We start from the raw sequence: 25,028 nt of genomic DNA on the forward strand, positions 1-25,028 counted from the left end.
TTCCAACTCGTGCCCGAGGCGCTTGCTATTAATAGAGAACACATTCTACCTTTCTTCTTAAAATTCTGAGACCGAGTGCGATGGCTGCCGTAAGCTCAACCCCCATTCTGTCCCTGCCGCCCTACCTCCAGCCCGTGTGTTCATATTATACCTGCGTATCCCAAAGCATAGCTCCAACCTGCCCCCTCCTGCTTCCAGTCACCCTTGAGTTCATCCTACAGCTGCAAACAACACAACTACCCCCATACTCTCATTGTTTTGGCATTTGTATAGTGCTTTCCTACACTGTGAGGTGCAAACCGCTTTGTAGATTGTTGAGTAAGGACTTTTGCTGAGTAAGGCTCTTGGGTAAGTACTTTTGTTGAGTAAGGCTCTTGGGTAAGTACTTTTGTTGAGTAAGGATCTTGAGTAAGTACTTTTGTTGAGTCAGGATCTTCAGTAAGTACTTTTGTTGAGGAAGAATCTTGAGTAAGTACTTTTGTTGAGTCAGGATCTTCAGTAAGTACTTTTGTTGAGTAAGGATCTTGAGTAAGTACTTTTGTTGAGTCAGGATCTTCAGTAAGTACTTTTGTTGAGTCAGGATCTTCAGTAAGTACTTTTGTTGAGGAAGAATCTTGAGTAAGTACTTTTGTTGAGTCAGGATCTTCAGTAAGTACTTTTTGTTTAGTAAGGATCTTGAGTAAGAACTTTTGTTGAGTAAAGATCTCAAGTAAGGACTTTTGTTGGGTAACTTGTCCTTGATCACATGTTTTGCACCTAATGGGGATAAGTCCACAATTAAGTAATTGGAAACGATGTGCCAAGGACGAGGAGGAATGGGCAAAAGTTGAAGAAACCCAAAGGGCTCATGAACTGCTTATGCACGGATAGGACAGGACCTGCCATAGCACTCTATGTCCTGACCAACAGGAGGCCAGCAGAAGGAATCGGAGACAAATTCTAGGGTTAATTTCCCGCCGTGGTAGCCTGCTACTGCTGAGTCACAACACATTTCCAGAGCTTCAGCTTGAAGAGTCTTAGCTGGATTCAGCAAGGCGTGCTGGGCAAAGTAAAGATGACACTTGACTCTGGAGAACATCAGGTCTTCTGGAGAGATCTCCGCGTGAACATCCTTCACATGCTAAAAGAAGGACCTTGGTGTAGTGTCCTCCCCAGCCTGGTAGCATGTAAATGAATCATGCCACACGCGGAGCTTGGTATTACACATCTTTAGTCTCTAAAGTGTAACCGTTAACTGGCACGTACAGCGTCATGAATTTTATCAACACCCAATCACTCACGTCACTAGACTACGGAGTCCGTTAAGGATCAGGAGGGTCCATCTCTCTTTAACCCCTTCGCTGCGGCGGGAATTCCACCGCAGCGCTGTGGGGTGCGGGGGGGCAGCGTGGTGGCGCTGTGCTCATGACGGAGCCACTCCGTCATGAGCCACGGTTGAGCTGTGCTCATGACGGAGTGGTTCCGTCATGACTCCGCCCAGTTGCGTTGTTCCCCCGCACAGGCGGGGAAACAGCGCCGCGTGGGCGGAGCGGCCGCCAACGGTCGTGGCATGACGGAACCGCTCCGTCATGAGCACACGGCAACCGTGGCTCATGATGGAGCGGTTCCGTCATGAGCGGGGAAGGGGTTAATACTCAAGACACTACATCTCTCTCTTTGTTAAACAAACAAAACATGTATACATCATAGTTCCTCAATGAGTCGTCGAGGCGCTCAAACCACTCTTCCAGATCTTGTAGTGTGAGGTTGAGGAGACACAGGAGAAGCAACTGCAGCAGGCACTGCTGGTCTCGACACAGCTATAGTCCTTGGGCTCTCTTGGCCCTCTGATGACAGAGTCTCACTCCTGATGTCTGGAGTCGACAGACTCCAAAGCAGGTGCTTGAAATGTGAAAAATCCCTTCTAGTGGACTTTCCAGGATGGTGAACAGTCATCATGTGCCCCTTATTAGTTGCAACTTGCTAGGGATCAGCATTGAATGGAGCATCAGATTTTTATTTTTGCCTCTGTCTGACAACTAAACGATCTCCTTTCTGAAAAGTAGTGTCCTGAGCACATTGATGCTTGTCTGCATAAGTCCTATTGCTTGACTTGTGAGATGAATCCGTTGTTGCAAATATGACTTCTGGTCTTTCAATTACTCAATCATGAATGAGGACGAAAGGTCTTCCACCAGAGAAAACCAGGAGTACTCATCTACAATTACCATGGGATCATGGCCTTTGTCGAGGGGTTCAAAGGAGTCAGCTGTTGGTTTTTTCCAGACATATCTTGGAAGACCTGACATATTCAAAGGACGCTGGGTTGTTTTTGGAGATAAATCGTTACATAAAAGACAAACTTGGAGCTCTCTTTCAACTCACTCATTAAGATTAGGAAACCAAACATGGTCTCAAAGGGCTCACTTAGTGGTGACAATTTCATGATGTCCCTCATGAGCCACTTAGGTGAGTTGTTGTTTGAGACTTTCAGCAATGACCATTCTCGACCCTTGTAAAGTAATCCCTTCTTGTGTAAATGACAGTTCCTCACGCACATTCTTGAATTTCTGATATTCACTGTCCGTGTCAAGAGATCGAGCGAGTGTTCTCTAGGATTGATGCGTAATGATGTCTTTGAGTACGAGCATAGTTCTATCTGCATTGGTAGCAGCACTTATTTGTTCCACAGATATGGGAGCTGGCATACTGGGTCTCACAACTAAGTTGACATAGGCCCGGCCATTTTAGAAGGTGTACCCTGAAACTGTACGGGCACTCGAGAAAGTAGTTGACAGGGTTTTGATCTTTCCCTGGCCAGTGCACAGTATTGTAGTCATACTCTTGCAGTCGTAACCCCCTGTCTCTCAATGTGAGGGGCCATCTTGGCCTTTGGATTAACAAAAATAGTGAGTAGTGCTTGGTGATCAGTAAAATGCATAACATGTTTTCCATACAGAAACACGTGAACGTTTTCACAAGACCACACAACAGCAAGGCTTACTTCTTCAGGTTGGGAATAAGCTGGTTCAGTCTGTGACAAACTCTGGCTAGCATACACTACAATGCACCTTTCTGCGTTTGCATGTCCACTATGTGGAGCAGGAATCATGCCCAAACCCACTGGGCTTGGCATTCGCAACAATCTCTGTATGCAATTTCGGATCAATGTAGGACATTTAAGTAGCATTTTTCAATTGCATGTAGAATTGTCTTGAAACTTTGATCACACTCCAGTGACCATTGAAATGAAACATTCAGTTTTGTCAAGTCTCTCAATGGGGCACTCGCAGTGGCAAAGTCACGGATGTACCTGGAGCAGTAACTGGCCATCTCCTGAAAGGAACGCAACATGGCTACATCTCATGGAGGAGGGGTGAATGATTAAGCCTGAACTTTGTCTGGATCGGGAGTCATTACCCCCATCTTTGAAAATATGCCCAAAGAATTTTCATTTTGTTTTGTGAAACTCACACTTTTTAGCATTCAAAGTAAGACCTGCATCAGCAAGTAGATGGCATGCGTAGGTAAAAGCTCTATCATGTTCTTTTTGTGTGCCCAAAACACTAGTGTATCATCCCTATAATTAAAAGCATGTGTGACAGGCTGTATAATGCGATGAATTACATCTTGTAAAAGTTCGGCAGCTATGGCCACTCCAAAACCCAATTTTTTGTATTTGAACAAACCAACATGAGTCTAAAAGGCAGTAATATACCTGTAATTTTCTTCCAATTTGAGATGACAATACGGCTTGTTCAGATCAAGGCACGAAAAGACTTTGCCGCCATTCACCTTGGCAGCAATGTACAGACCTGGATATCATTCTCTTTCAGTCACCTTGTTTACTTGATGAATGTCAACAAAAATTCACACAGACCCTCCACTGTCCTTTTAAGGTACCACCACTATGGGCGACATCCATGGCGTCGGACCAGTACAGCGCTCAATGACCTCATGTTTCAGCAAAGTCTCAATTTCTTTTTCAGCAGCTTCTTGGAGATGAAATGCAATTCGGCTATGTTGTTAAGAAACAGGACAAATTTCCTCATTAACGTGAAGCTGTTCTGTTGCCAAGAGAGACAACCGAAAAACAAGAGATAAGTGACTGGGAGAGGAGAGCTTTAATAGAACAGAGGCAATGCCCTGGACGCCTCCTCCACTCCCCAAGTTAATCCGTGCCATGGAAGGACACAGGAGAGTGGCTATATGCAGGTTCAGGTGGATATTTTTACCTTTCTCTTCAGCACATCATGTGTGGTCCAAGGGACAGTAACATTCTCCAGGCTGTTTGTAACTTACACATTGCCAATCATGCTACAGCCGTCCTTGATACATGATTAAAGAAAAGAGCCTCATTTATGGCGACTCAACAGGCCTTTTACAGGGTAAAGTTGGTAGCTACTTGCTCCAGATGGAAAAGTAACAAGCATTTGCAAATCCAACACATTTCTCCTTTATAATGCAAGCACTGATGCAAATTTTGTGTTTTTGCAAATGCTCGTTTGTAAAGTTTATTTTTTTTTTATTAATTATAAGAAAAAAATCAAAATACTGCAGGAGAAGCAAACACATCTTATGGCATCTCCACACTGTACATTAGATTCAATGTTTTCAATATAAATAAATGATATGGTTTGTTTATTAAAAACTTTTCATTAAATAAACTCTGAACAGATTTTGAAAAAAAAAAATGAAGTGTCCAAATGTAAAGCAAAACTCCTGCCAAGGCCAAATTTACTTGCAACATGGTTACGCTATTTTGTTCTCAGTAGTAACCCAGGAGGCAGATTTATGGGCCTCCAGGAGGAGAAATGTCATGCTAAGTACACCTTTTGTGTCGGACTCAGACTATGGCAGATGCCCCTTTCCTTGCTCTATAAAATAATGTGTGTGCCAAAGCTTGGTAGCACATGAGAGAGACCTAGAAAACACATGCATTCTCTTAGAGTGCTGAATGAAAAAGTAGTTCCCAAAATATGAGCAGCTGAAGGATACAAGTCAGACAATCAAGGATTGTAAAGTGGCTATGCCCCAGGGGAAGGACAAACACAAGAAAGGAATGCAAGCTAGTGAATAAGAAGGAAGAAAATGAGTGACAATGAGGCCAGCCAATGGTAAGCAATGGTTGGGTTGTGCACTCGCTGTAAGTTCACTGTTGGTCTTTTGCAACCAAACCGCTTAGTGTCAGGTAAGCGAGACCAAAAAAGGCCTGTGGCTTTGACGAACAATCTGTCTGTCTCCACCACCACTCGCCATGACGCTTGGTGCCCAATAAAAAAGAGTGGACTTTTTTGTCATCAGCAGAGCTATGATAAGGAAATACACTGTAAATAGATGGAATACTTCCTGCGGCCGCACTCGGTGGTCAAACCCAACGGAAGAAAAACACAGGACTATCCAGAAAACATACAAGGGCAGGGTGGTAGAGCTTTACAGAGGCACACAAAGGTGGTCCTTCGTCTCAGCGGTGGGCATGCTTCTGAAAGACTGATCCACATTATGTTTGCCTTTTCGGATTTGAACTCCCTTTCTACTCTCCCTTGTGTCTGCCTTCCTCCTCATAAGGTTAGAAAACGAATAAACTTTTTTAGAGCCAAGAGGCTAATTTTCTTTTGAAAAATGTGATGTTTGTAGCTCTGAAAAAAGTGGAACTTCTCAGTACCACTACTTTAAGGGCAGAATGTCCTAACCCCTTTCCTCTCTCTCTCCCCGCAGGTACTGTTTGAACAAGGCCTCACCTTGATGACCATGTTCGTGTGCATCTCAGCTTGCAGCATATGGCATCTGGTTCGCACCTTCTTCCTTATGCCCCGGACTCACATCCCCTACCCTGTACCTGAGGATTACACCTATGGGTAAGGAAATGCTGTGTTGAGCCTCTTGCCTTGGGCACAACTTAATCTGGGTCAGGTTCTTGAGGCATCTCTTGCAGTCTAACAGATCTCCAACCTTTTTGTCATGACATGGCTTGTCATGCCCCAGCTGGGGTGCTGCTTCCACTGCTCATGCATGCCACGTAGTTGCCTTCGTCTACTATTTGCCTGCTTGCCTAACAGCCTTTCTGTAAGTTTAAAGACATCCTGCAGAAGTCCGTCAAAAGAATTTCCCTGATGACCGAAACATGGCCCCAGATTCCCTCTGGCATCAGTGTAATTTCCCAGTTTTATTCCCTTTTGTCCACCATCATCATCCCATGTTGAATTAGTTTCCTCGTTGTTTTACCTCAACGTTTCACAAAAATCTTTTCACTTTTGGCTTTGCTGATTTTTGCTTTAATCGAGCCATAAACATCATCTCTAATCGGTTGCCCAGACATCAAGAGCACCTATAACACTTCAGTACCACCTCCCTGAGCAGTCCAAGGTTATTGCAGTAGACCTTGACGTCTCTTTAGGCTGCATCTACACGGCCATCCTTAAGATTCCTTTGTTGTACATATCTGTTTCCTTTGGGTAGGACCAGTGTGATGCGACAGTACCGGGTGGGTAGTGGACAGCAGACCTTGAAGCTGACTTTGTCCTAATATTTATCACGTTGAGCCCAGTCTCATTTGAACCTGGGAACTATGCTGCAGTTTTCATAGCCCTTATTAGTTATTTAGGGTTTTTTCTGACAGCATACATACTGCTGAATGTGCATGTCACTATTTGATTACTACAAAGCTGCAGTTCACCCTGACAGGAATGGAACATAAAATAATAATGTGTATTTGTAATGCGCATGTTCACCGCGAAGGTTATCTTGGCACTGAATTACATGTGTTCGAGGCATATGAGCTGCAGATCACACACTTAGGATAGTAGATCGCCATCTGGTGTTGGGCTCGGATGCTTGCAGGTTGTTGTTGTCTTCGGAAGAAGTCTTTGGTCACGAGAGAGGTGACTCCTCCCTTGGACGACAGTGCGCATGGGCTTAAACTCCATCGTTAGATTGTTTTTTTCCGCCATTGGGTTCGGATGCAACTTTTCCGCTCCGGTTGGAAATCTCAATTCCAAGCTTTTCGAAGCGAAAAACTTCCACAAAACATCAAAGCACCTTCATCCTCGCATCGATTTCATCGGCTCGATTCCGGACGTCGCCGCGGGCCGCTGGGCCTATCCACGCCGTGAGGCCTACGGCACATGGAAAGGATGCCTTTCAAAAAATGCCCTCAGTGTGGAGCAAAATTTCCGCACAGTGACCACCACAAAGTCTGTAACCTGTGCCTATCACCGGAACACCACGAGTCCAGCTGTCCAGCCTGCGCATCATTTCGATCCAAAAAGACCATTCGAGATGGAAGGGCTCGACGCCACATCATGGCACAAAAACCAGCTCCGGAACCAGAGGACATCTTTGATGAGGGCCCCGATGTCCCGGAAGAAGATTCCGAGGATCTACAAATCATCTCCGAAGCAGATGACTCAGACTACCCCATTACTCCTGGGCAACGTGTGAGTACTACTGCCCCTGCCCCAACCCCTCCAAAACCAAAGGCATTGGTCAAGACTTCGCCTGCTGGCCCTAGTCGAGACCGAAAACATCCTTCAGAAGCCCCGCCTCCGGGTTTGGCTCCGAAGACACATAAGCCTTCCGGTAGCTCGGGACCGAGCAAGCCGCATGTCATTGTTCCACCGGCACCTTCGGCACCGAAGACTAAAGACCACTCGGCACCGAAATCGGCTCCGACGCCTTCGGCCCCAAAAACACCAAGGCCAATAGATAAACCGGCACCGACGGTTCCCAAGCCTATGGATACAACTTCGGCTCCGAAACCATCATCGGCACCGAAACCACCGGCTAAGGACTCTCATACACCTCCTAAAGCCAAAAACTCCACCGATCAACCAAAACCTCGAACGGAACTGAAAAAATTGGCGCCAAAACCTGTTCCTGAGGAACAATAACTTTTCCATCCAGATCTCATTGATCCAAGGCAGAAAAAGATCTACATTAATCCAAAGACTGGGCATGTCACCGCGGTGCCATGTAAAAAACGGAAACTGGACCACCTGCCCCAGTTCCTATAAACAAGTAGGACTCTGCAACATCGCCTATGACTCTTTCCTCTCCCATACTACCTTCTACCCCACCCCCTCTGCCTACACCACCCTTGCCTTTCCCCTCTCCATCACATACACCACCTCCACAGGATGATGATGACCTAGGGGGTGGGGGTGACCCTAATGATCCGTTCACGGATCCAGATACCGCACCACTGGATGATTGGGCATTCCCTCTACCAGACATGCCTGACCCTCAGCCATATCCCTCCAAACCATCACCTCCAGATGATCACCTGGGGTTTGGCCAATTATTAAACAGAGCGGCACTTTACCATGGCGTCGCGATGCACTTCGACGCACCTAAGGAAGACTTCCTATTAGATACTTTTGAGCAATCTCAAAAGTCTGTACAAATTCTGCCTATGATTAAAGGAGTCATAAAACACGCCCGAGGTATTTAAAGACCCCGTCCGTGCCCGGGTTCTTAACCCAAGGATAGAAAAGAAATATAGGCCTGCCCCTGAAGATCTTAATTACATCAAAGAGCAGCTCCCTTTGGATTCTCTGGTCGTTTCCAACGCTAGAAAACGCGCCAACTCCCAAACCACAGGAGATGCACCACCCCCGACAAAGAATCCAAACTGTTAGAAGCCTCGGGCAAAAGAGTAGCCGCACAAACCGCTAAGCATTGGCGTATTGCCAACACCAAGCCCTACTAGCACGCTATGACAGGGCCCACTACGACCAATTAGAGACTCTGTTACAACATCTGGCAGAGCAATATAAAACCCAGGCAAATGACCTTATCCACGAGGGAAAACTTATTTCAAATGCGACAATTAAATGTGCGCTTGACGCCGCAGACACCGCCTCTAGAGCAATTAACACAAGTGTGCTCCTTCGACAACATGCCTGGCTACGCATTTCAGGCTTTAAGCCAGAGGTACAAACTACCATACTTAGTCAGCCATTCAACCAGGAACAGCTCTTTGGGCCAGCAGTAGACACTGCAAGCAAAGCAACAAGCTTCTGTGGGTCAGGCTGTCCTTAAAACTTTATTTCAAACTGCTGCAACCAATGCAGGTGACCACCGCTAGGGAAGATACTGCTATATAGTCTATCCTAAGTGTGTGATCTGCAGCTCGTATGCCTCGAACGGAATATGCTACTTACCAGTATGCATCTGTTCTTGGCATGTAGAGCTGCAGAGCCACACATGCCCACCCACCTCCCCGGGACCTGTATCTGTTCCAGCATTGTCTTACTTAGACATTACACATGGACATCTCTCTCTCTTTTCTACAACCTCCATCATTTCCCATCATGGCGAAAAACAATCTTGAGGATGGAGAGGATGCCCATGCGCACTATCGTCCAAGGGAGGAGTCACCTATCTTGTGAATAAAGACTTCTTCCGAAGACAACAACAACCTGCAAGCATCCCAACCCAACACGAGATGGCGATCTACTATCCTAAGTGTGTGGCTCTGCAGCTCTACATGCCAAGAACAGATGCATACTGGTAAGTAGCATATTCCTTATAGTTACCCAACTCAATTGTACTCATGTTATTGACCTCAGAAGGATGAAAGGCTGAGTGGACCCTCTGGGATTTGAACCAGTGACCATGAGGTCAAACACAGGCCCATACAGTGGACGCATGTGGGAGGGCAGGTCTGATAAGCAGACGAGGAGGCTGTATATATTTGCCAAAAGAAAGATTTTTATTGCCCTGGGCTGAAAAGGTATAGCGTGATGGTAATGTCCCTTCGGGTTTTCCTCTCGTGGCGGCCTTGTCTGGGCCCAATGGGGATGCCGAATTCGATGTTCCTGGCTCCTCCTCGTCGTTGTTATGGCTGTCTCCCCAGAGGTTCATAGGAGGAAAAGAAACAGAGGGAGCCGTCAGTTATGTGTTATGATGATTAGACCCGTCACCACACCACGAAGTGCTTGCACCGTTTCTTCTGTCTAATTGGTTGTGAGGGGGGGGGGGAGGGAGGGCCAAAAGAGCCAAACTAAATCAATGGTCCTGTGCGTCAATGGGGCCTCTTGACGCAATTATCACAAGGTGTCTATAAACAGTTAGCCGTGCTTGATTAAAGGTAGTGTCCTGGTTGTACTTGGCTATGTGGGTAATGACCCGCTGTGGTTCTCTTTAAGCGTCGCGTAGTCAGAGCCTAGGGGTAACTTTAGTGCCGAATCCCTAGCTTTCCAGATTCCTACCCGTATTGCTCCCCACGGTCACTTCCCCCCCTTTAGACCCACCCCTTGCTCCCTTGGGACGCTTTTACTCACCGGCTCCGCCGCAGCTCTCCTGAGCTGCGGCCGCTCCCCAGCCTCCTCCGGCGGACACCACCACTCCTCACACCACTGCTCCTCGGGTTCTGCGTCGTCGCCGTCTTCTTTTTCAGCGTCCTGGTTCTTGGTCTCTTGATCCGGCGTCCGCGTACCGGGTCCATCTTCTCTCGTCCGCTCTTCCAGCCGACTTCCTCCTTTTCCACCGCTGGTCTGAGACGCCTCCTTCTTGCTATCCTCTCCTTTCATTGGGCATGTGGCAGATCTTCCGGGGTCAGCCCCGCCCACTTCCGAGTCCTCTTCGGCCTCCGTCTGTGGATAGACAGGAGAGGGGCATGGGTATTGTAGTTTTCGGCAGTCCCGCGCTTCCTGAAGGTAGGGAGGAGTTCGCGTTTCACGAGAAGAGCCCTCCCATGGCGACATGCTAGTAAGTCCTCCCTGCGATCTCTCGCACGCATTAATCCACCAAGCCACCAGACCCATCTTGGAACACATGACAAGGAGAAAAAGCCCAAAACTCCCAAAGCCTCACTTCGGAAGCCTCCACTTGGTTGAGCCTCCCGCACTGAGAAGCATATGTTGCCATCGAAACCCTGGGCACGGGCCCCCACAACGGGGTAGCTACAATAGGCGGGGCTGGTACAGGGTTCTCTGGAATGCTTTGATGGTAGCCTTAGAGGTGTCTCCAATCTCCTGCCCCTCAAACTTGGTGGCAGAGAATCCTTGATGCCGCCAAGAGTATTTCAAGATGGCGGTATCAAAGCATCATGGGAGCTCAGCCGGCCTGTGATCATGGCGGTGGCATCCTGAAGTCTTGGAAGGGACTGTGGTACGTGGGGGCAGCAGTCTGGCCTTGGCTCAGAACTCAGTGGCATGTTCTAGACAGCGAGGGCAGCTTTGACTGGACTGGCTTGGCTTGGAATGACCTGGAACCTTGTGGCATGTTCTGGAGTAGCTGATGATGTCATGAGATGGCATGGGATTCCCTGGTGTTGTGTGACATAATCTAGAAGAGTCTGTGGTGGCCTTGGACTGGGTGGCATGTTTTATAACCACCTATGATGTCCTGGCACTATGTGCCATATTCTGGAATACCCAGGAGTGGTATGGGATGCCCTGGTACCGGGTGGCATGATCTGGAACAGCCCATGATTCCCTGGTACTGGGCAACATAATCTAGAACAGCATATGATGCCATTAGGTGTCTTGAAGCCCCAGTGTTGTGTGGCATCTTCTGCAATATTCTAGAATGGTGTGTGTTGGCTGGGTACTGGGTAGTATGTTCTCGAACAGACGGTGATGCCTTGGGTGCTATATTGTAGAATGGCCTGGGATGGCCTTCTACTTGGTGGCATGACCTAAATCCGCCCTAGAGCCCTCGCACTGGTATGTTGCCCTGGCACTGTGTGCCATATTCAGGAGCACCCTGAGATGTCTTGAGGATGGCCCCCTATGTCCTGCTGCAGTGTCTGCCCTCCCTATCTTCTGACACTCCTCCCCTCCACTGCCGGGAGGCCGCCTTCTCACAAACAGTCTGATAAGCCCAGTGCATCAGCTGGACTGGTGCCCAGGGGCGGCTGTGGGAACAGATGGGAGGAGAGAGGCTCTCTGTGCACATCTGGGTCCACTGGGCACCCACAGTCCTCTCCTCCCTATGCATCACCGTCCCCCCTCCAGCTCTTTCCCCTCTCACCTTATTATTAATGTTTAGGCTTTTCATTCATCTCTTCCTTTTCACTTCCCCTTGTTCTTTCCTCCTTTGTTCCTCACATTGTCACCAATCATCAGTCCTTTACAAGCTCTCTCCCTCCTCCTCGTGGTCCTTATCCATCCCCCTCCTTTCTTCCTTCTCCAGTCTTTACACTTTTTCTGTATGTCTTTGCTTTCTCTGCAGCTTCTTTCAGTTTCTGCATCCCTCCTTCTTTACATTTCTTTCCTCTGGACTCTTCTTTTTCTTGCATGCTTCCTCTTTTTATCATTCTTCTTTCATACTGTATACCTTCCTCCTCTTCTCTTCGTCTCTCCCATTTGTTTTCCTTCCCCCACCCCCCACCCCCTCTTTGTCCATTTCAACTTCTCGGCCACTTTGTTCTTTGATCTCTTCTCAGTCTTTCGTTTCCAATCTCTTTAGCCCCACCGTATGCCTTTCCCTCACCTCTCTTCGAAGCTTCTCTGATTTATTTCCACCTCTTCTCTTTCCTGCTCACTCCCTCTTGCACTCAGTCATGTTCATTCCCTCTGTCTCCTCTTCCTGTACTCTCTCCCCCGCCCATTTTCTTCACTCTCTTTTGCAATGGCAGTGTTCCTTCCTTAAGCCAGGTCCCTCCTTGGGTCTACCAGCTGTGGGGTTCAGGGGGCTCTCAGTTTTATTGACAGTGAGCCCTGGCCTGCTGGTAGAGTCTGGGTCCCTCACAATTCATGCCAGTGTCCTGTCCTCCTGCCAGGGGCAAGAGTCCTCAGATTTAAAGGGGCAATCCATTGACGTCACAATAAACCTCCATACTCCTCCTGACATCAGATGAACATTGTAGAGCGCCTGGTGTTGGTGCTAGGGAGGAAGGACTGACTGGAGAGAACCATTTTATTTCTGTACACTGGATGCAGCTTACATATTGTCAGTCTGCTGCTAAAACAGCAGCCCCACCTAACATGGTTCAGGGATTGGGCTGTGTCTGCAGCCGCTGCAGATTTTAAGTAGGATTGGCTTGAAACCCTAAATGTGCTCTTTCTGTAATCCCGCCTTTCACGGAACAAACACCTTTGCTGCCTGCGCTCTGTCGCAGTTCTTGATGCTGGTTGCCCCTGTGGTGCGAAAGGTTCCTTGGCAGATGCGTGTCTGATCTCCTAACATGGGTATCCTTTCCTTTGCAGCATCACTTGTCAGAAGTCCGCTTCATACAGCCTGAGTGCGACGACTCCCGGCTCTCAAGATGGCGTCCGCCGCAGAAGTAGCGACCATGTGAAGGCAGAAGAGGCTGACAAAGGACAGAATTCCCTGATAGACAGAGGTGATTGTGCCCTTGGAGCATTGGGGGTTTACTTTAGCTCTATCCTGCTCTTACCTGCTTCTCGTCGCAGTTTTATCGAGTAAGTGCCAGCATTGGACACGCCATATACTTGCACACCGAGGGCTTTGCTGAACCTGCCTACACTTGAGGACCAGGGTTACAGGTAAGTAGCTTTCCAGCTCCAATTTGCAGCACAATCATTCGCACAAGGCTTTCTCCAGGTTGAATATATTCTCACGGTTCAAAGGTTTAACTGTCCAGGATTTAGTTTACATATTACAAACCTATTCATTTGAGTAGTGGCCACGGTGCGGAGTCGGTGTTTACAGTGTGTGCATTTCTCAGGTGCCTTTGCCTAAATGTGGTCTACTGTCTGTGAATGCGGCTTGAGTTCCAAATCCAATTTCCGCGCTTGACAACCTTTCAAACCTGCCAGACATCCGTGTTTCTCAGGTGAATAAATGAAGTAGGCTGAGTTATCAGAAACCCTATAAGTGCTCCTTGGTATAACTGAAGGCAAACTGCTACTGTCAGTTACACCCACCCGCCCACCCTAGGGTTTACCAATCCTTCTAGAGATGGGTGGCTTAGGTTGGCCTGTCAGGGTCTGGGATAGGCAGACAATATGTTCCCTGAGAAAGGCGCAGTGAATTCTGGGGAGGGAAAATGTTCCCACTAAAACTACTACATTTTTGCTTTTTCTGCCTTGTGAGAAACTTGGGGCCAGATGTACGACGCATTTGGTAAAGTGCATGTTCCTTTGTACCAACCCTATTTTGGGAGTCGGTAACCTATTACCAACTCACAAAATAGGGTTTGTAAGTTGCTGTTTGGAATGGGAGCATAAAGGGGGTCCCTTCCTAATACCGAGTCACACTGGTATGTATGAATGTTTTGTGATCGGGAATGCAGTTGCAAAACATTAGCAGATTACCACCAATTTCAAATTGTTGTGATTTGTATACTGCAATCCCCCACGTGTGTAGGATATAGGTCCCGAGGGGTTGCAGTTCAGAATGGAATCGGAATGTAGTAGGGGCAGTTGGAGGCGGAGCGGCTGGAGTTGGGCTGCTCTGGGGCAGTTGTCTGAATAAAGAGTCCAACCTACCTTGGTGGTCCTTTCGTATTTGTTGGAGCCACCCCAACATTATTCCGGTGATGAGTTGGATGACTCCGCAGCGAGTCCACTGCATGAAGAGGTGCACAGGAAGCCATGTTTGACGGCGGACATTGGTCGCCCAGGCTTCTGGCATTCGACTAATTCACTGGTACCAGCTGGAGGGCGGATCCATCCTTCTCGGCACCGTGCTGCATCGGGAATCCCTTTATATGCGACTGAGATTTTTCTTTTTGAGCGGCTTCATGAGCACTGCTCGAGCACAAGTGCAAGCCCACTGCGAGTTGGGCATGGCTTGCGACATCACCAGCACACACAGCGCGTGTCGGCGTCGGCATGCAGCATTTTCTATGGGGTTCCCTAGCAATGCGCAGCGGCGCTGAAGGTGGCACGTTTGTATGTTTATTCAGCAGTGATGCGCACACTCACCAAGAGGTTTCAGCTTGTGTGCGTTGTAAAGATTGTGACTGTGAGGTCACTCCTCGGAGCATGTCACAGTGTGTTTGGGCAAACGAAGTGAAACGTGTGCACAGTGTTCTATGGTGACACACACCTGTCCTTTATAATTACTGTTTGATGGTGCTCAATTCTGCATTCAATCAGAGAATCGGTGATGCGCACATCCTTCCTGTATCATTGATCGGTCAGAGTGTGCATTAACAAACCACGGTGAAGCGCAAACCACTGCTTTGTTGTTAGCGCTGTCGGAGTGTACATTATTTAGTGTGTATATTCAGTGTACAGGTTATATGTGGTATGGACTCCATTTTTGCAGCATCATTTTAGGAGCATATTATGAAATTTCTGCATAATCTGACTGTTCCACTACCATTTTTGGCTAATCCTGGATATTCTGCAGTTCCCTAGGAGGAATGGACTGATGGGTTGAAAATATACATGTTGGCTGCTGCTAATGAAAGGTTGGCGGATGAGAGGAAACAAGCTATTTTGTTACATTCATTAGTTAAAAAAGGATGTATCATCCTTTACTGAAGAATTCTCTCTTGGGAAGAAGGGGATAGTGTGTCATTATATGCAAAAACTACGAAACAACTTGATTTGTACTTTGGTAACAAAACAAATGTTCTTCTCGAGCGCTACACGTTTTTCCCACATGTACAGAAAAGTGATGAAACTATAGATACACTTGTGACTGCGCTGAGAGCACTAATGGTGAATTGTGCTTTCACAGGAAATCAGGATGAATATATTTGTGGGCAGTTAATGATGCACACATCTGATGGTGCGATTCAAAATGAGTTATGGAGTGCTCGCAATCCTACATTGTTAGAAGCTCTGGACATTGCCAGAGGTGAAGAATTAACTAACAAACGTGTTAAAATATTTAAACAGGATAAAGTTAAGCATGACAGTGGGCATGATGAATCTAAGGTTAATGTAGGTAAAGGCAAATCTAGAAGTGGGAAACCATCTAGTGAGAGAACCGGCAAACCTCAAGGGAGACGTTGGGGTGCACCAGGAGTGCACGTATAAAATGCAGTAGTGGGAATCGTTGGGCCAATAACCAGTCATGCCCGGTCACAAATGTAACCTGTTTATGTTGCAAGAAAGTGGGTCAGTATGCCCAGATTTGTAAAGGGTCAGGATGTGGGTACGTGGGGTAGTTAGTGATAGCAACGAGGATTATAAGAGTGATGCATTGCATGTTGATCACATCCTACGTGCTGTGGATGAAGGTTCCGGGAAAGGTTCCAATGACTTGGATGAACAGTTAGTGTTATCCGCAGTTGTCGATCTTGACAAGGATAGACGGAGTGTGAGAGATCCGAAGTGTGTGTTCAAAATGGATGGTAATCCCTTTTAATGTTGGTAGATTAGGGAGCCAGGTATACCATCATTTCTGAAGATGATTTTCGAAAGTGTGATGTTTCAAAAAACAAATTATTGTACAAACCTGATATTAAATTGAAAATTATATAGTGGTGAATGTGTGGAGTTGCTATGATTCTTTCTTGCTGTGATCTCATATGAACAAAGACATTTCTGGTAGAGTATACATAGCTTAAAAAACAGGTACCGTTGTGTGGCCCTATTCATCAATTGGCTATGAGCATACAGTTGCACCTGGGTGCAAACGAACATGTTTGTTCTTGTGGGTGCTACTGCTCAGGAACGGGATATTATCCAAGCATTTCCAGAAGTGTTTACCAATAAATTGGGCAAATTAAATGGTTTCAAACATCCAATTGTGTTCCATTGAGGGGTCACCCTAAAGTCCAAAAAAGGGCAGAGTTTGCCTTTGGCGGTGAGGGGTGATGTCAAAGCTGAGTTTCAAAAGCTAGTTGATACTGACATTCATTGAGGATAATGAATGGTCACATTGGTTAGAACCCATTGTGTGGTTAGGAAACCTGATCAATCTATTAGGCTGTGTATTGATCTTCGTACTGTCGGTAACAACTAATGGTTTTCAACAATTGATATACCGGCGGCTTATCGCCAGATCGAGTTGCATGATGCCTTCAACCATTCGACATCTTTTATCACGCCGTTTGGTGCATATAGATTTAAAGGACGCCATTTGGCTCCGCCTCTGCGTCGCCGGTCTTTCAGAGACTGATGCACAGGAGTTTTTAGAGACATGAGTGGTATAGGTTAATTCCAGGGAGATATTTTAATTTGTGGTAATGATGAACGAGACGATGATTTGAAATTAAAAGGCATGCCGGAAAGGTTACAGGATAATGGACTAACAGTCAAACAGGTTGAAAGTCAATAGTGTGAATTACTTGGGACATGCTGTTGATGCCAACGGTGTTGGACCCCATGGAAAATGTATAAACGTTGTCAACACCATGATACCGGATAACCAGGATGATTTGAAATCTTTTTGGGGTGATTTAGTTTCATGTCAAGTTTGTAGCAAACTTTGCTGATAAGACAAAGAGTATGAGAGGTTTTCTCAAAATATATTGCACATTTGAGTGGGATGACTCATGTCTCAAAGAGTTTGACATGATTAAATCAGAAGCTAGTTCATCCTACTTGAGTAGTTTTAACATAATACGCAAACCTCTAATTTCGACCAATGCTGGTGCTTATGTGCCTTGCGGCAGTGTTGACACAGAATGGTGAAGAAGTTGTTATAGCATATGTTTTGTATACATTGTCTGATGTAAAACAAGCGAAAGGGAAGCTCTATTAGTTTTTTGGGCTGCTAGACAATTCAGAACATTTGTGCGGGGCATCTCCCTTATAATCATAACTGACCATAAGCCATTTGTTTTTGTTTTTTCTACTAAGGGATCAGGCGTAATGTCACAGAGAATTGCTAGATGGGTGGCAAATTTACAGCAATATACTTTTACCATGGAAATTTGTGTCGGGTGCAAGTCATATGTTTGCTGATGCATTATCTACAAACAAGACATTGCCGGAATCTGACACGCTTTCGGGGATGATTTGCAGGAATTTAAATGGATCGCAGCTGTTGAGTGTTTTGACGCAAAATCTGTTACCACTACTGAGTGGTTGGATGCTGTGATTAGTGGTGGGGAGTTAATGAAGTTGTGCAAGTACATTAGGGAGGGTTGGCCTGCTGATGTGTCAGGCATAAAGAACCATGTACAGGTCAAAGCCAAACTGAGTTCTGATGCGTGGGGTTTGAGAAGAGGTGGTCGGGCTTAATTCCCCCGCTATATTGAGAGGTAGGACCGTGGAGTTTAGTCAACAGGGGCATCTAGGTAGAAGTATGACAAAAAGCAGGTTACGGTAATTGTTTTGGTGGCCAAGCATGGATAATGATGCTCGGAGTGTTGTTAAGAACTGTGGGTTGTGTGGTAGTCGTGACAAAATCTTGAAAATAATACCAAACCCCTTCAGCCGGTTAGTTTTCCTGAGGGGGCTTGGTTGAAGGTGGCCATGGACATAATGGGTCCTATTGATGTGTTGGATAATTGTAACAGATTTATGATGGTTGTGGTGGATTACTAATCTAAATGGTTTGAAGTGGAGTTCACGGGAGAAGCAACTAGCAAATTGGTTATACAATATATGGAAAGGATGTTTATTCGTGGTTACATAGATGAGATATATCAGACAATGGGCTCCAGTTTTGTTCTCAAGAAGTGGAGACCTATTTGAGTCAAATAAATATGTTATTGCAAGACAGCGGTGTACAATCCCAGAGCTAACAGTGTTGTGGAGAGAGTGAACAGGATTGTAAACGAAAGTATACAGATGGCTGAGGCAAATGGTAAAGACGTAGTGGGACATGTTAATCAGATGCTGTGGGCATGTAGAACAAGCGTACATTGTGCCACAGGGTTGTCTCCTTTTGAATTGTTGAGGAACAGGAAGCCGAAATTGGCAGTGCCTATGGGATCGAGTTGTGGAATTGTAGATCTAGATGTAGGAGAACTTCATGGTGACTCATTGATTACGATTTAGAAATCTTTAGACCTTATACGTGTCAAGGATAGATATAAATGTAGTTAAACACTCACATATGTAATTACGACCAGCATTGAAATCATGCAAACCCAAAAACGGAGAGGCGCGCCAAAAACCACACAATGGGGTCTATTCAGGCTGTGTCACCACAACAGCGCTTTCTCCCCGGCATTAATTGGTCTTCTCACAGCAAAAGAATTCAAATAGTATAGAAGAGAGTGTGGGGGAAATGCTGCTATGCCTGGGTGCCTATTTGATCTCCACCTCCTCAGCAGAGTCTTGGAAAGTGCAGTGGCGCTTTTAAGTTCCACCTCTACCTAAAAGTGGTCCTTTTCAGAAACTTGTCTCCCTAGAGAGGTTGTTTCTTCCGAAATTTACATTTTTTAGGTTCCCTGTAATTTTTGCAGATGCAATGAATGTTACAGGCCCAATGTGGTGTAGGGAGAGAAATCTCTGCCGTTGTGTGTCTAAGAAAAGCACAATTATGCTCATTAGACTTAAACCAGTAATCACTTATCAATCCATCAATAAACTTTAGTCGGTTTTTTTCACAGTAAACCCATAAAAGTCAATTAATCAGAACAAACATCAGTAAAAATTCCAGCAAGTTGCAAGGAATAGAGCGGTATAATCAATAAACTCACATGATTACAAAGCTAAAAGGAAAGGCCGCCCCAACCAGATTAATCACAGCCAGACCGGAGTCTGAATGCAGCTCTTAAACGATCATTGAAAATGCAATAGGTCTCGCCTTTAAGTTAAAGCCATTTGCTTTGCTAATGGTATAGGATAGCAAAGCAAATGGCTTTAACTTAATAAAAGGCGAGACCTATTGCATTTTTAATGCTTGTTTAATTTATGCAAACATGTATATAGTTTATTGTGCCTAGTTTTGCATTGTTTTTTTCTTGTTGTATTTGTGTTCATCCTGTAGTCTTTTGTGTTATATTTATAAACATGATGTCATTGTTATAAAATGAGGACATATGTTGTGACTTGTATACTGCGATCCCTCGGGTCTGTAGAATATAGAACGCCCGGGATGGCAGTTCAGAATGTAGTAGGGGCAGTTGGAGGCAGAGCGGCTGGTGTTAGGCTGCTCTGGGGGAGTTGTCGGAATAAAGAGTGTAACCTCCCTTGGTTGTGCTTTATATCTGCAGACGCCACTACTACTGGTGCCATTCGCAAACAGGCTGGGGTCCCAATGACCACTGCCCACTCGTGAAAAAAATGAAAAGAAAACTTTTCATTTTCCTTTCTGAAATGCATCCTCTTTTCCTTTAAAGGAAAATGGGCTGGATAAAAAAAAAAATGCTTTATTTAAAAAGCAGTCCCAGACATGGTGGTCTGCTGGCCCCAGGAGGCCACCATCCCTGTCAGTGCCGGCCATTCCCGATGGAATGAATATTAATGAGGCATGTCACATGACACCCATTTGGGAACTGCAAACAGTGTCTTAGACACTGCGGTACATCAGGTTTTGCGACTCGCAAATTGCGAGACACAAACCCTGACTGTCGTACATGTAGCCCTTAATTTCTGAGGACTGCCAGCACACATGTATGGCCATTGCACTGTCTCCAGGGTTACTCGACTTGCTGTTTTGTAAAGTAGCAGGCTGTAATTTCTGTAATTGGATCTTGCAATTAACTGGTCAACAAATCTTCATAACATAATTGAAGAGGGGCTGGCGACTCGCTACAAAAAGAGAGGGTGAACCACACAGTGCTTTGAAGAGGATCTTTCCTTACTAGGAGCAGGTGCAAGCCTCCCAAGTGGTAAGAAAAGCTGGCAAAAATTCTAACAATCGCCTACAACCAGGAAGGGCACACAATCTGGAGCTGCTGCGGAGTGCATATGGGTAAATTCATCAAAAGGAGGGTCTCTTCATCCAAACAGCACACTGCCCTGGTGGGGGTGCCAACATTGTAACATCGAGGAAGGACGATGAGACTGTCACTGCCTCACGATCACTACTAACTTCATCTGACCTGAGGGAAGTCTATGCTAACGAGGATCATCCAGCGGCAAACCTCCAGTGCGCATGTGCAGAATAAAGAAGCTGCGGCACCCTGGTCCCTCTCTGCCAGAACCACAGATGCGTCTTACAATGCATTCCGTTACCACGCAAGTCGTTACAACGACGTGCCTTAGGGAAAGCGCTGAATTTTGGAATAGTATAACTTATTATTCCAACTCCAGTCTGCACAGCAGAAGGGAAATTGTTGGACTTAGAGTCCAGCATCAATCCATCAGCACTTTCCCTAAAACAAGTTGTGGTTAACGTTGTAAAGACGCATTCGTGGTTTGGACCGCGTTGTTAAGGCACTGCGTGGTTTGAGCCGCAATGTAAAGGCACAGCATGGTTCGAGCCCCGATGTAAAGGCACAGCATGGTTCGAGCCCCGATGTAAAGGCACAGCATGGTTCGAGCCGCGATGTAAAGGCACAGCATGGTTCGAGCCCTGATATAAAGGCACAGCATGGTTCGAGCCCCGATGTAAAGGCTGTTATCCCTGGTACATGCGCCCAGGCGCAGTCAGGGGTTACTGCACTCCAGCTGTGACAAATGAGATTGCTTAACTCTCTTGAACCAGGGTCGTCCTTCAGCTGGACTCGGACTGAGCTCCAAGTTCAGCTCTTTACCACTTGACCGAAACTGAGCACCAACTTCAATCCTTTACACTTGACCCTCAGGGTAGCGAAGCAGAGCCATCCAAGGCTGACCCAGAACTCTGAGCAACAATTTGTGGGTGGCTTATTTTGTAAAAAGAGAAAGTACTTTTTTTGCAATTTCTCTTTGAATGCCTCATATAAGTAAACACATGCAACTAGGAGGAAACGACCGCTACACCAAAACAAGGCAAGAGGGCTCATTGGTAGCTTTTACAAATCACTCAAACATATTCCTACTGTTCTTGCTTGTGTTTTTGTGTGAACAGCGGCCTGTGAGGTTTGCCTACAGAAATATCACCCGACGTAAAGATTGGCTCCTAAATATTTACAAAAAGATTTATATTATGATTCCAGTGGGCCAGTATTGTTGTATAGTATGTTTAGAAGACAGTATTCCTGTCACATGATATTCTGACAACAATATTCGGGTACCATATCTCTCACAAGGAGCACGATCCCCCTGACATATCCCCTGAGGTGTCAGGGCCCTTCTCTCCTCTGGGGAGCCAGGCTTATGCACACGCCCCATCATAGAGCATCGGGTGGACATGATGATTGGCAGAGGGGATGTCACTGCGTGCAGCGAACATGGAAATGAAAGCGTGTCACCGCCTCCCCTGTATGTCGTGAGTGGTTCTGGTACCCGTGTAATCCTCTGCCTCTTTCGGCCCATCACCCAAACAAGAGCACCGTGGTATACCAATTGTCTCAAGAAGAGAGTGAGGTGGAACTCCTTACAAGAGGGTACTAAACCTGGTCTTATGTTCTTGCCCAGCAGCACCTCAGAAGGTACAGTACTTAGAATCCCTGATAGGGGTAACACAAGCCAAAATCACACCTCGGCTCAGATCTGGGGAACCACATGCTTGAGGGAAGAGTAAAGCCACGGAACATGCGGACATGATCAGGGTATTCTGCGCTCGCAGTCACCAATATGGGTTCGTAGCAGCCAGGTTCAGCCACACATGGGGGTTTAACGTACAGTATTTCAGCAGCTTCCCACTGAATTTGGTGAAGTCTTCACAATGTAGGTTCTTCCGCCACACAAACCACCCCAAGCCCAATGCCCAGGTGCCCCATGGGGAGCCTGAGGCTTTTGAGGCAGCAGCATGCGGGCTCTGCAGGGTTCAGGGGTGGAGGGAGGGCACCACGATGTATGCCAAGCTGGTCCTCGCTTGGGTTCTGCAGCATCATCAGCAGGTGTTTCATGGGTTACTGGCTGCATCTATTTTCCTGGACGGCTTTCTGTTTCCACAGGGTAGTCCGAGCGCTCTTCGTTAGCTGGCATTGGCCTTCCTTCCTGCAGGGCAGAGACAACACCCGAAACTGGTAATGGACCCCGTTCACTGCAAACCTCAGGAACCGCTGGCTTCCCGGATGGACAGGAACGTGAGAATAGGTACCTTCCAGATCCAGAGAAGCCAAAAGATCGCTCTTTTGGATGAGGGGAATGACGGACTGCAAGGTGACCATCCGAATATGATCCAGCCGCACCCATTTGTTCAAAGAACAGAATCCGGTAACCCTGTTCTATGATCGACAGGACCCACTGGTGGGAAATCAGTCTTGATCAACGATCCAGAAACAAATTAAGCCAAGCCCCCACTTTAGCATAGTCACTCTTCCCCGGAACCCTGGGGCTGCTGTTGCTGCTGAGGCCGGGACTTATAATGGACCATGGGCAGTTTATGAATCAAGACTTTCTGAGCAGCGTCAAGACGCCTAGGCTGTGTCCAAAGAGACCTCTGACCAGCCACCGCTGCCCCTGCAGCTGAGGAGAAGGCCCACAGTGTATCAAAAGTCACATCAGACAGAAACTGCGCCACGACGTCCATCTGCGCCAAGATAGGAGTGGGATTCCCTGTGAGACATAGGCAGCAGAGTAAGTGCTAGCCCGAACCCAAAATGAGAAGCCGCCTGAGAATGCTTCCAAGCGGACTCCACCTTCCGTTCAATATCGTCAGCAAGGGAAGCCTCCTCCGAAGACAAAGAAGAAACCATGGAGGACAAAGTAGAATTGACTTTAGGAACTTGAGGAAACTGGGAATCAGGCGATACCCTTTCCCCAAACAGTGAGGAATCCCCTGCTTGTCGACCTCAAGACATTCCTTAGCCAGAATGTCCTTAATGACATCATGAAAAGGCAGGTCATCCGCCACCGAGGTACTATCCTGGGAGTAAAACCCCTCATCAGTCAACGACGTTGTATCAAACCCCAGCACCTCACGAATATGGATCAACATGTCCGGAAAAAGCTTCCCATGGATCTACTTCCCCTTAGGGGAACTGTCCATGTCCTCCTCCTCCACCTTGGATTTCTTCGCAGAAGGCTCAAGCAGCGCAGCCTGCACAGCAGAATGAATTATTTCCAGGAAATCTGCATCAGGTCATCCTCCTGCAGGTCCTAGACACTATTCCTCTCGGACCGAGATTCCGCAGGCACCGTAGAGGAAGCCTCATCCCCCATGGCAGAAGCAGGAAGAACAAGCACCACGCAGGAAGCCACAGAACTAACCAGGAAGTGCCCAGCAACTCCCATTAAATACTGTCACCAGGCATCCAAGCCTCAACCAATATGAGACTTCGAATCGCCAAAAAGGAGAGCCCGCTGCCTCGCCACGGAAACCAAGACAATGGCCGCGGGAGCCGGACGCTGTTTGAAACCTCAGCACCGGAATGACCCGAAGACAGAACGCAGAGGAAAGCTCTCCACCCCAGCCAAGCACATGCGCGGGGAGCCCGTTCAGTCAATGGAGTAGGAACGAGACCGACCGGAAAACCGGTGAGGTACGCGTTCACACAGAATGAACATTGAAAAAAAAAACTTGCCACATCGTAGCCTTCCCCCGCACGAGCCAGCAGCAACAGGAACATACACAGCACAGCAAACACCAACGCTCCGACCGCCGTGTCAGACAGGAAAAAAAACAGGTATGGCTGTGGGAGGGGCTTATATGGTGGAGATAAAAGAAAGACTAGCATTTTGAATTGGCCTGTCGTGAGGCAGGACTGCCTCACATTTTAAGGACTGGGATGAGTAGGACATATGAGGGGGAAATGCAGAGTACAAGAAGATAAACCTCAAAAACTTAGAGAGCTTCTAACATGGAGCATATGGAAGGGGGGCGTGCTCTCCACCCCATCGCCACCCATTCTGATAAGCATACGGGTTCCCACTGCCCGCTTGAAGAAATCAGAGCCGTTTGAACTGTCAGTGGTCGGTCGCACTAGGAAGAAGATTGGTGTTAAAGAGGCTGAGGATCGCAAGGGTCCACCGAGTCATACAGGGCAGCTGTGATTGGGTGCTGGGGAGTCTGGGCAGCCCCCTGGATGTGAGTGAACCTATCACACTAACGATGAACCACTTCCACCCAGACACCTGTACCCATGGCCAAACCACAAGATTCAGCGGCATTGCTCCCACATGGACGCCATTGGGTCACAATGGTCATTCTCACAAGTAGCTGCACCACTGAGCTTCCGTTTAGTGCACTACCCGACAAAAAGACCTCCTTCAAGGACCGCCTCAACAACAATGCACACAACAGCAAAG

The 25,028-nt window shown here is 46.9% G+C and overlaps 1 protein-coding gene across 9 annotated transcripts in view; it reads left to right on the forward strand.

The window, feature by feature from the left end:
* Positions 1–25,028, forward strand: part of SLC43A3 (solute carrier family 43 member 3) — a 523,038-nt gene that overhangs the window by 409,771 nt on the left and 88,239 nt on the right. For all 9 annotated transcript variants that reach the window (XR_014981069.1, XR_014981068.1, XM_085651424.1 and 6 more), the window contains 2 exons: positions 5,698–5,837; positions 13,134–13,270. Coding sequence is in view for 7 of the 9 variants with exons in the window: in XM_085651424.1 (XP_085507550.1) it covers positions 5,698–5,837; positions 13,134–13,270 (277 nt within the window). In the remaining 2 variants the exon portion in view is untranslated. The remainder of the gene's footprint in view (positions 1–5,697; positions 5,838–13,133; positions 13,271–25,028) is intronic.

Source organism: Triturus cristatus, chromosome 4_1 (assembly GCF_964204655.1).
Source record: "Triturus cristatus chromosome 4_1, aTriCri1.1, whole genome shotgun sequence".
NCBI lineage: Eukaryota > Metazoa > Chordata > Amphibia > Caudata > Salamandridae > Triturus > Triturus cristatus.